General features: G+C 37.4%; 1 protein-coding gene across 1 annotated transcript in view; it reads right to left on the bottom strand.

Annotated features, from left to right (window-relative positions):
* The window catches only part of STT3B (STT3B, catalytic subunit of the oligosaccharyltransferase complex), a 54486-nt gene that overhangs the window by 29233 nt on the left and 12616 nt on the right, over window positions 1-12637 (bottom strand). The window contains exons 2-3 of the mRNA XM_027897732.1: window positions 2187-2295; window positions 193-480 (exon numbers count right to left, since the gene is read on the bottom strand). Coding sequence (XP_027753533.1) covers window positions 193-480; window positions 2187-2295 — 397 coding nt within the window. The remainder of the gene's footprint in view (window positions 1-192; window positions 481-2186; window positions 2296-12637) is intronic.

Consider the following 12637-nt stretch of genomic DNA (forward strand, 5'->3'; position numbering starts at 1 on the left):
TGAACTAAAGAGAATGATTGTGGAGTGGTTCAGATCATGTGACTTCTCAGTACTTGCCTGATCAAGAGCCAAAGGGAAGAGGGATGAGAGGGAGGAAAATAAGAATTCAATGGATTCTAAGAAAAATCAGTCACTGGGTTGGAGGAGGAACCAAAAAACCTTTTCAAAGCAAAAGACTCAGCAATTACTTACCCATAAATAGTATGTGAACTGCAGTGCAAAAATAGCTATGCCTTCATTGTCAAATGATCCTGCTACTGATCGGGATATGTAACCTGGAACTATGGCGATGAAACAGGCAGCTAAAAGCCCTGCTCCCTGGTTCCACAGTTCTCTGGTGAGCAGGAAAGTAGAAATAGCTGTAAGGCCGCTGAAGACTGGTGCTAGAAACACACATACATCTCTTATATGGACTGTGACGTTAAGCATATTTAAAATCCAATGTATAAGGCCTGCTGTCACCATCAGTCCTGGGTATACCTACAAGGAGAAAAAAACAGAACAAACCAAAACATTATTGCAGAAAACTACCATGGTAGGTTTGTTTACATATAATTTGCAATGAAGTAGTAATTTCTTAAGCTGATATAAGCAGTGAGCATTAGCATAAGATAATAGAATTATTTAACACTACTTTATTCATGTTTTGACAGCATCACTGAATACAAGAGGTTCTTTAAATTTTATCCAAATGCTAACAATAACATACAATCCAAATGCTAACAATAACATACAATCTATTTATTAAATGAATAAGTAGCATACAGGTAATAGCCTACCTTGTTTGACATTTAACATATAATGACAATTTGCCATTAAGGCATGGAAGCAGAAGCTAAAGTTTGCAACAGAATTTCAAGCAAGCTAACAGCTTTAAAAAAAAAAAAAAAAAGCCCAAGACAACAAGAAGAAACTAAAAATTTCTTGGCCCTATCCATTTTCCTTCAAAACATACCATGACATTCTTTCACTTCTTGGTACCAATGGGGAAAGAAAATGTTCATCAACAAAAACTAATTTTTTTAAAGTTGAAAAGTTGATGGTCAGTCAGTTATATGATATATATTTGGAAGACATCAGTAGAGATCTTTGGATATGAAAGATTAAAATAAAGCCCTGTAAAATTCAATTAAGATGCTCTCCAGGAAAAGTATGAAATCTATTGAACCCATTACAAAATATTGGAGAACTTTAAAATATTCTTAATAGGAATTCTACCCTCCCACATTTATCAACATTAGAAAAATCAATACATACTAGAAAAGTTAATATGAACTTCACCTGCCTTAGTTTCTTTCAAAAACGAAGAAGGGCATTGTAGGAAATTAAATTAACAAATGACAGAATGTTCCCCTGCGTATATTTCAATTTTCTTTCCTAAGGGGTTTTACTTCATATAAGATAGGTATGGAAAACACGCATTTATCTTACATAAGGAGTCTCAAGACTTTACCTTCTTTACTTTGGTATCTCCAAGATACCAAATCAAATGGTGATTTGTTACAAAAAACCCTCGTTAATGCCTTTGAATGGTATGTACTATAATTAAAACGCTTTAATCTGTGTTAGTAATGTAAGTGTTGCTAAAGGTATTCCAATGAACAATATTTGTATTCTGATTTGGTAACATTGTTTTGTACATCTCTCCTGTCTTGTAACTAGCATCAACACCAATCTTAACTAGTCCTAATGCTTCACACATTCATTCATTAAATCAATGATTTAATTTCAGAAGGTCTTTTCCCACAGAAATCCTAACTTTTTTCCATACATACATGAAGTCTACTCAACATATACCACTGGATTAAAACTTGTACCTTAAGAGATTTAGTTTACAGTTTTGAAAAAAAAAAAAAAAAAATTAAAAAAAAATTGGTTAGCCTTTTTTGATTTCATGTACAAAAATTACAGGAGTAATACCCTTTTTTATTACCATAAGAAATTCATATGTAAGGGAGCTCTGTATTTCTTGTTCACACTATGGTGTTGGATAAAAACTAAAGCATGTTGACTTACTCTCAGTTTCTGCAGCTAAAACTTAAAAACATCTTTATATTCCCTTTGCAACAATTTGACAACTACAAGCATATTTTATTAAGAGTCTCATTTTACCAATGTTAACTTTGTACTGAAAGTTCAAGAAATTTACTGCAAAGTCACCATTAAGTTATTATTACAATACTTACAGTTCCACCTACTATTCTTCCTAGTGGATACCATGCTCTTTCATCAAACCAATTTAAAAATTCATAAAACCCATGAGATGCAAGATGATGCGTTGATCTATAGTTAAACCTAGAAAGAAACAAGAAAAGATGAGGGGGTAAGATAAAAATCAAAAACCTGTTAAGAGAAATCAAGAATTTCAATGTCTCATTTAGTATAGAAGTACAATGGTCCTCTCTATAGCATTCTAAAGTAAATTATTAAGTTCTCAGTTACTAATGACTATATTTTCTTCATTTCTAGAGCCAGAGTATTTACACATGACATGTTATGGTCTTTGGTGGAGGTTTTTTTGTGTATAAGCATTAAAAGGTTTTCTATCACTCTGAAAAACACTCTGGCCATTTCTGGTATTCCATTTTAAAGCTACTAATTTTCAAATATAGCCTCTCACATCCAGAACATCACTTAGGTAGAATTAAGATCATGGAAGAATCAACGCAAGACTCCCATTCTAAGACAGGACAGCTATGGGGTACATTTGCTGCTGCTCTACTCATGTAAAATTGAGAAGTGACTAATATAATAGGCAATGGGAATCAGTCTGATTATTCACACTGTCAAACTAATGGCCTTCACATATTCCCTTCTTTCAATTCTCTTTCTCTTCAATCAAGTAGGAACATATACAATACAGAATCTCTATAGATGAAGTTTCACCTTCAAAGTTTGTACATTCTCTGCTGCAGAAAATTTCTTGTAGAACAAAAGCTCTCACATGAATACCTTCAGTTCAATCTACAAACCATAAAAAACCACCAACGGACTGCCATTATGGCACTAATCTTTCACTTTCCCGGTACAATATATCCCAAACTTCTGATAACAAAACTTCTCAACTATTAAGAAGTCCATTAATTCTAGAAATTAGGTATCAGGCTGTGAAAAGAATTACAATGCACATTAGCCCAAAACAGCAACTCTTTCATGATCATTCAAAAGCCAAACTAAAAGGGCTACAAGTGTTGATAATGGGAAGTTTTCCAAAGAAAGTTTATGCTTAGAGGTGCCTGGGTGAACACGAGGTCTGCAACAAGCAACATCCACAAAGTCAACCCTTCTAATAGATCCCCTAATTGGAATTCAGTTATCAATGTGAAATTCACTAGTTAAAGAAGTATTAAAAATTATATTCATTACTTAAGTAGAAGTTCAGGTGACTAAATGGAATACCACAGCAGGTTAGATGAGCAAACCACCATTAAAGACTTCCATAGACACTGCTAATATTCACAACTAGAAAAGCTTAGGTGTGTTTTTCATTTTGTCTATTTTATTAAATTATCCACTTGTACCGGTAACATGCATCACTTCTAACACAGATTTACATCTACAGCAAATTCTCTTGCATATTTAGGATTCCCAAAACATTACAGGTTTACCTTGAGCTAAATCAACAGAATCAAGCTACTATCATTCAAGACTGCAAAACCCATCAAGTTCCTAACTGTTTAATGAGTACAAGTCTAATATTTGAAGTAAAACCACACTGAGGTCATGAGCAGCTTTATTCATCTACACAGTGACAGGACAAAAAGAACTGAAATTCAAGTTCAGATGTCAGCAAGTTTGCATATTTCAACTGACTGGACTATAACAGCAGCGGTCAAGTGACATGAAAAATAAGCAAATAAAAAATACATTGAAGTATTTTCAGGAGCACTCTCTTACATGTTAACTAAGCAATTATATAGGATACATTACATGATAAAACTGTGGACTTTGAAGAGTTATTAGTCATGTTTATATAAGGAATTTCATACGAACATCAGTCATTCTGACCTAGAAATCTTTGATTCAAACAGCAATGTGACACTGGTTTCTAATAAGCCTACAACTATTCCCATTTGACTAGATTTCTAAATATTAATTAATTCTCCATTTCTGAACTGTCAACTATAGTGTGATTTATGAAATGCTGTACCTGTGAAATTTGCCTCTTATCTTAGTACAGCGTGAAACAAATCAGGAGTTTCACATTGCGGAGGATGCACACGATCCAGCCAGCTACGGGCCAGACATAAAACACACAGAAAACCCAGCCAATATTGTCATCCTAGAACTTTAAAAAGGAACCATGAAAGATGTTTACTAACATGGATTACTTTTGAATTTTTAGATCATGACTCAAACTCAGAGGCTACAAAAGTATGACTAATGTTTACTTTTAGAGCATTAAAAGATTAGTTAAACAAATGAAATAGTCAAGAACACATACTGGCATTCTCCTCATGTTTTGAACTAGTAAAGCTTCATAACTGACTTCAGAAGGACGTGAACAACTGTTCTGTGCTTTGGCAGCATCCCATTAAGTCTTTAATAAGAATAATTCAGAATTGAGATGCAACATAACAGCACTTTAATTCTACCACTTCAGAGGTAAGAATTTAATCTTCCCTCCTAATGTACTTCTAGACAGATACAAATCTATTAACCCTTCTTTCAAAAAGCAATTGATTTTTTGCCACAAATGAAAGCATGCAGAGACAACTGGGAATGTCTTTACAGCACAAATTATTGGCAATATTATAGGTACATTAATTTTTCACTGTGAGAAGGCCTGTAAGTGACAACAAGAAATAACCTTCTGGACACAACCCTAAAAAATTATTTAGAAGCTTAATTCAGCACCTCACTTTGACATGAAAAAAAAAAAAAAAAGGCCATTTCACCTCCCACTAGGTAACCTGCAACCAAAATTTTTGTTAAAATGTCAATATAAACATATAGGCCCATCAGAAGAAGCTTAACGAGCGATGCTGCATATCAAAGACAGCTTCAGGGCACTGAAAAAGTGGCAGCAATGGGCAGTGCATCAGACAAAAGTATGGTCTGGCAACCATATGATGATGCCAGTATTATGTCTGATATCACCCACTTTATAGCATGCTTTGTTAGGGACAAGCCTGAACCTTGAGAAACTGTTTCCTTTTTGGCCAGAATGGAGAATGACAGCTGCTAACAAACGGTACCACATCACAAATCACAGTCACACAACCTTCTTACTACCTTGGTACTTTTCAAACTATGCTTGAAACGCAGCACAGTGGTACTGTATTTCTACAGTACCTGAAACTATCTATAGGTTTCACAGGGGTGCAAAACAGCCCTGGAAAATATTAGAAAAACTGCCACCTTTGCCTATGCCTGCAACTGGGACGTTTAGGGGCTGCAACTGAGGGAGAATCAGAACAGAGGCAAGAACAACCAGTGCTGGGTAGGGGTTGCATTTCAGGCTTGGGTGTCACTGCCTGCCCTAGTTCTTCCACCACCAGCAGCAGCAAGAATAGGTGATAGGGTTTTTATCTAGTCCCTTTTCTGACCTGCTACACCTTATCTAATGAGACACCAGAGTACACTGCTGCTTACAGTGACTAAATAGTATGCAGCACTATGTGACGGAACCAGAGTGAAGAAAAGGATCCCTTTTCTCCCACCCTCAACCCTCACAGCCATTTGATCTTGAGATGTGGGGACAGTTTACCCATCTACCAAGATTCCCTCATCCCTTTGAGGCAAGTAAATTTGAGACAGACCTGAGAATAAAGAACAAAATTATGTGAAGCACATGCCTAATTAAATACTTAACTAGAAAGACTGAGACAAATACTCAAGTTCTCAGCCCATCTTGTGAAGAAGATACACTTGCCAATATTCAACTAAGGGCCAGACTAACATTAGTAAGCGTTGATGTTTCTTATTTTAGTTGACATTCTAGGAGGCAAAGTGATGCTCTGCTGCTCTCCTTGCCTCTTTCTGTCAGGTCTGTAGTTTGAACTGTCTCCTCCTCCAAGCTAAGCTTTAGAGGAATAATCAAACATTCCTAAGTCTTTTTCCTAAGTCAGAATTCTAAGTCCCAGCTGCCAAATTAGGCTGGTATTGTAGTTTGAACCTTTGGGGGGATGCTCTAGTGATCATAAATGCACTATATGCATGGTATCATTAATTTTGTGGCACTACTGGAAATACCTATGTTATAGTCAGTTCAGTAGACAACTGGAGATAAGTTAATAAAGATAGGGTTCTCATTTTTAAAGCTTATTTTACCAGAGAACAGAGTACGAGCAGCAACAACAAAGTAACTCAACAGAGGCATAATTTTTTTTTAGTAGCAACATTAATTTAGAAAGCTTAACTAGGCAACTTATAAAGTAAAGTCTGTAAAGTTTTCACTTATATATTAAGTACTCTTAATACATAATCTTAACTATCTGTTCATGCTTAGGTTTGATTTTTATTTCATCCTATGAACTGCTTTTTTGATGACACAAGGTAATACTGTAAGATGATTACTTAATGCTAGTCACAGCAATCACTCTCTATCCAGGAGCTACAGAATTCTCCAGCATTTCACAGCAGCAATTACTGCTGTATTTATAAAGAGACATCTTTGGTTTTGACGTTCCAAGTATTTCCTTGACAAAGTGCTACTTAAGATAAACATTAAAATAAAATTTAGCTTACTGAGAAAAGAAAATAAGAGCACATGTAGAGCAACACAGTTACTTCATCCAGACTTTAACAACACTTAAGGTAAATTATACTGACAGCGATGGAATTCATTCGACCCCTCCATTCCAACAGAGCGTTGGAATCAGTGTGTTGCTTCTTGTGGGAATGGTGACTGTTTAAACCCCAATCAATTTCATGCTATTATTGCCCCATCATCTAGACTTTTTATGCAGCATTTTATAGCCATCTGAGAATATGTAATCTCCTTACATGCAGAATCTGTTGAAAAATTTCTAAGCCTGCAATTATAAAGGCTTCTGTGCTCTAGAAGTCTTCATCTGCAGATGCACAAAATTTTCACATCTGCAAACTCAGTAAAATGACATGATACAAACTGTGAACGTTACAAGTTATCTGAGCAATTCTAGGAGTCAGTTTTTAATGCAAATGTAGATTACAGAATCAATTCTGCCATACAGCATCTAATTAGAGATGGCAAGTCTAGATTCTTGAAAACAGATAGTTGTGGATTGACTCCATATCCGACATATTCTTTGCAACCAAAGGAAGAATTTATTCAGCGCAACACTATGGAAAATCTAATGAGAAACTTCAGTAGCTTCTATTGAAACCAAGAAACATATATACAGTATTCCATATTAAATTTTAAAACACCTGCTTGCCTACATATTATACGATGGGTACAACATCCTGCAAGTCTTATTCTGAACTCTGTATCTATGAATAAGCAATTACCACAATGAGTTCTGGTTTTTAAAATGGCAGTATAGCACCCCATCAATCACATAATGAATTCAACACACTACAGCAGTATTTCTCACCAGGAAAATCCTTACTTGTGTTGTGTCTATAACCTTGGTAAGTATGTATGGACATTTAAGCCATTTTCAACTAATCAGGATCGGAATTTTGGAGCAGCAGTATCTACAGGCAAAAGTACTCATGACAGGTAAAGAGTCTTTCCTAGTGACCCAAACCCAAGGTGTTAGACCTCACAGTAAGAATGAAGAAAACATACACTGAGATCTAATTGTGTAAGAACCCACGAGATGGAGGGTGGTCCTCTACTTATCTGAGCCAAAACTGACATAAATCTACAAAAGGGAAGAGCAACCAGGGAATTACTTCAGAATAATCTCCTTTCTTAACCTCATGTCAGTGGAATGGTTTTATTAGGTCCTAAATCTAATACAAACATATACTGCATGAATTTTGTCACTAATTAGCACATTTATATATAATTTAAGTCCTTAAGTGTCCACAAATCTTTCTTCTAGAATCTTTCTAGGTAAATCTTTCATGGTATCTACAGATACCATGGTTTTATGTGGAAGCTGTTATCACTTTGCACACTCAACTTCTGCACCTCACTGGACAACAACCACCCAGCAGTCATGAGCACAGGAACTCTACCCAGTCTTTCACAAGGGACATGGAACACGTTTGCACAGTTCTTAGTAAAGTTGATTGAAAGACAACTATTAAGTAAAGTCCATCAGAAAGAAAAAGATAAAAGCTTTGAGAGATGTGGAGTTTAATATTGTCCTAATTATAATGTTTTTAGGGGGTTAAATATGGAATTTTTGATTGTTTATGTCAATATGTGGATATGTAATTACTCTTTGCATTCTGAGACAAGCCTGAACTAATATTGAGTATTTTCTGCAATACTATTAGGATGATCCCAGATGGGTAAAACAGTAGAATGCCAAGACAGAAAAAAAAAAGCTGGATGCAGAAAAAAAAAAACAGCAGGGCACCTATTTTTTCAGGTCCAACATTCAACTACGATCAATGGAAATCCTGAAGAACGGTTACAGAAGAACCATTAAGAATTACCATGAAGAATATCAGAATGTCCCTGATGTGTTTAAGAAGGATTACAGCATTCCTAGTGCCACTACTTGGCATGCTATTTTCACTGCCTGCAATAAGATGTCATGCTTAGCAAATGCTGAAATCAGGAACTGCATGCTGCCAGTGGCGTAATGGTATGAAATTCTACAGGGAGCATACAGTCACTAACTTCTTCAGAGAACCCACGGCATCTCCAATATTTTTGCAAAAGGACTGCAAGCTTTTTAAAGCATTCCATGACCACAACTTATATTTTTTTCACACAATATACCACAATCTGAAGCCACGATATGCTTCCCATCATCACTGTAGTGGGTGTATATCTGTCTGCGATTTCAGACACTTCCTCTGATGCCTATTGCACTTTTTCATTACTTTTTTTGTCTTGCTTTTGAACCATTCGATATCTCAAGGCAAATTATTATGAAAAGAGTTAGTTTTATCAATATTAAAAGGCATATTTTGCCAGTGAATTTTGCCATTCATAACATTTAACAACATTTGAGACCTAAAAAGAAAGTGATGATGACATTTTTCTTGGAACAGTCAAAGTTCCCAAGGGATTTCAAAGATAAGATGCAAACAGAACCATCTGAAATTGCTACAGGGGAAAATTGAATGCTCATTTTCTTCTCTACCAGACAGACACTTTACAACAGATACTACACTACAACCAGCATCAATATAGATGGCAATATTGGGTCTGTATCTCTTGACAGCATCAGCTTCTCAAGAGGCATCAAGTCTCTGTTCAGTACAGTATAAACTACCACAAACTCCAAAGGCCCCACAGTGCTATGTCTGTTTCTAAGTGCTATTGGGCTACTCTGTGGCAATTAGCCTCGAATCTTGCAACTCTGAAGCTTTCGCACGGAATTCAAGACAATGTTCAAGATGGATGTTTCTTCCATATCAAACACATTTGTGCTCGACTTCTTTTTAAAATGATGGAGGTAGTTAACTTTGAGATCTTCTGCGTTAAAGGCCGGTACATGATCTGGCTGGCAGGAAGGAATTAAAAAGGCAATTAGATGAACAACATATTTTAACATGCAAAGTACTGTTTCTGTGAAAAATCTGACAGTAGAAATCAATGAAGTGAAATGACTGCTTCACAAGAATTGACTGGGAACAGAGGACAGCTAGCTCCCAAGCCACTTTTGTCATGGTCTTGTAGTATAGAAAAGCAACGTGTAACACCTAAACAACTATTATTAAACTGGTCTCAAACATACTACCTGCTATCCTGCAGCAAGATCTAATACATCCACAGAAGAGAATACTAATTTTTGTAATAGCCCAAAACACAGAGTAAAATTAAGGAAATTTATTATTCATTACAGGTGCTTTAATTGTATTTTAACTATTTGGGAGTATGTGGCACAGTCTTCATCTCTATTACATAATAAATTCACCTATAACCTACAATGCACTGGCAACTGAGTAAGTACCACCTACATCAAAATGCACTTGAACCAATTTCACAATCACTTCCCATTAAGTGAAATTTAAGAAATCAGCCTGGATGCCAGGTGGTCTGGCAGACCACTTCTACCCTGTAAAATACAAGACATGGTAAAAAGTAAACAGGACCCTTTAAAAGGCTCCAGATCCCCAACATCACAGATGATATTTAAGCAGTGACAATCTTATTTCAGGCAGAACATTTAAACACTTACAGCACTGCAGAAGAGCTTTAGCAGAAGTTATTTTGTACACCCCTCAATAACCAAGAGCCTGTTACCAGAACTTCTGCATAATATGACAGAGTAAGTCCAGCCAGAATCAGACATTAGATATCAAACCACTCTGTTTTTTTAAGCTCACAGAAATTAAAAGTATCTACATGTTATGACTGCATATCTAAGTCAGTTTAGCAAGTTAAAATAAGGTAGTGTTTCACCCAAAATGCTTGTTCTTTAGTACATTTCTGAACGCACCTGCTATTTTTCCTCCTGCAGGCCTCTGTTGCCTGAATTTTCTGACTATGCTTTCTTTCAATTGTTCTTTCTGTATGTGGATCATGTTTAGTCCATGAAGCTGGATCTCTCATAGAGCACCTGTTGAGCTCCATCTGTTGCAATACTGACTTACTGACTTTTTACTACAATGACTGCTGAGAAAATAAAAATTAACGTTTCAGAGTGGATAATACAAAGCATCATCAGAGCAGAACAGACAGTCTAACTTGAACAATTTCTGCCCGGTGATTAACACCAGACAGGTTAAAGACCTAATTTTATCTAAATTAAATGCGTGCTCAAATTCTGCTTAACCCTTCAGTAACCTGGCACAAACAGACACGGGCTTAAGCTCTGCCAGGGGAGGTTTAGGTTGGATATTAGAAAGAAGTTCTTTACAGAGAGAGTGATCAGGCATTGGAATGGCCTGCCCAGAGAGGTGGTGGATTCACCGTCCCTGGAGGTTTTTAAGATGAGGCTGGATGTGGCACTGAGTGCCATGATCTAATAATCACAGTGGGGTTGGATCAAGGGTTGGACTTGATGATCTCGGAGGTCTCCTCCAACCCAGTAATTTTATGATTCTATGAAATATTGCATTCACCAGGAATGTAGCAGGGATTGGGCAATTTTTACCTGTGGGCATGTACACATATAGATAGAGCTACCTGCAGAACAAACCAAACAATACAATTGGGGTTTGCAGGGACAGAAAGATAGATCTAATTATGCCTTTATTATTATCAAATTATTATCAATTATAGCTGAAAGGAAAAAGGCATGAATACAACTCAAAATGCATGGGTAAGGAAAAAAAAAAAGTATTCTCAACTCTAGGATGCCTTGTACTGAATTACATAGTCACAAATTTAACTATGAGAGTTATCCTTCAACTAACCTTTGGTAGGTAAAAGGAGTGCAAAGTACTCCTAATCCACTTCTTTGTGCAAATCAGACAAATTAGCTTGAATCACAGCTAAAAAGCAAACCACTCTAGAGATGCTGTAAAAGACAACAAAAATGTTTCTATAAATATATCAGCAATAAAGGGAGAGCTAAGGAGAACCTCCATCCTTCATTGCATCCACGACAAAGCAGTGACAAAGGATGAGGTGCCTAATGCCTTCTTTGCCTCAGTCCTTAGAAGTAACACCAGCTGTTGTTCCAGCCCCCTCAGCAAGAAGACTGGGATGGGGAGCAGAAAGAAGTCACCATAATCCAAGGGGAAATGGTCAGCAACCTATTACACCACTTAGAAACCCACACATGTCTATGGGGCTGCATGGGATCATCTAGAGCAAAACCCTACAGCAAATACAGGACAACTGGGGATCAGACCCAGTCAGGACGGGTTTATGAAAGGCATGTCCCACTTGCCCAACCTGATCTTCTTCCATGACAGGATGACTTGCTTAGTGGATGAGAGAAAGGTTGTGGATGTTATCTACCTGGGCTCTAACAAAGTCTTTGAGACTGTTTCCCACAGTATTCTCCAGGAGAAAGTGGCTTCTCATGGCCTGGACAGGTGCACTCTTTGTTGGGTAAAAACCTGGTTGGACGGCCAAGCCCAGAGAGTGGTGGTGAATGGAGTTGCATCCAGCTGATGGTAGCCAAAGTGGTGTTCCTCAGGAATCAGTGTTGGGGCCAGTCCTGTTTAATATCCTTATCGATGACCTGGACAAGGGGAGTGAGTCAATCCTCAGCCAGTTTGCAGATGACACCAATTTGGGTGGGAGTTTTCAACTGTTGGAGGTTAGGAAGACTCTACAGAGGGATGTGGACAGGCTGGATCAATGGGCCGAGGCCAATTGTATGATGTTCAACAAGGTGAAGTGACAGGTCCTGCACTTGGATCACAGCAGCCCCATGCAGTGCTACAGGCTTGGGGAAGAGAGGCTGGAAAGCTGCCTGGGGGAAAAGGACCTGGGGGTGCTGGTTGACAGCCAGCTGAACATGAGCCAGCAGTGTGTAGAGGTGGCCAAGAAGGCCAATGGCATCCTGGCGTGGATCAGGAATAGTGTGGCCCGCAGGACCAGGGCAGTGATTGTCTCTCTGTACATGGCACTGGTGAGGCCACACCTCGAATCCTGTGTCCCGTTTTGGGCCCCTCGCTGTCAAGA

The sequence above is a fragment of the Empidonax traillii genome, unplaced genomic scaffold, assembly GCF_003031625.1.
Source record: "Empidonax traillii isolate 1590-97213 ecotype Southwest subspecies unplaced genomic scaffold, ASM303162v1 scaffold19:size3308961, whole genome shotgun sequence".
NCBI classification, from domain to species: Eukaryota; Metazoa; Chordata; class Aves; order Passeriformes; family Tyrannidae; genus Empidonax; species Empidonax traillii.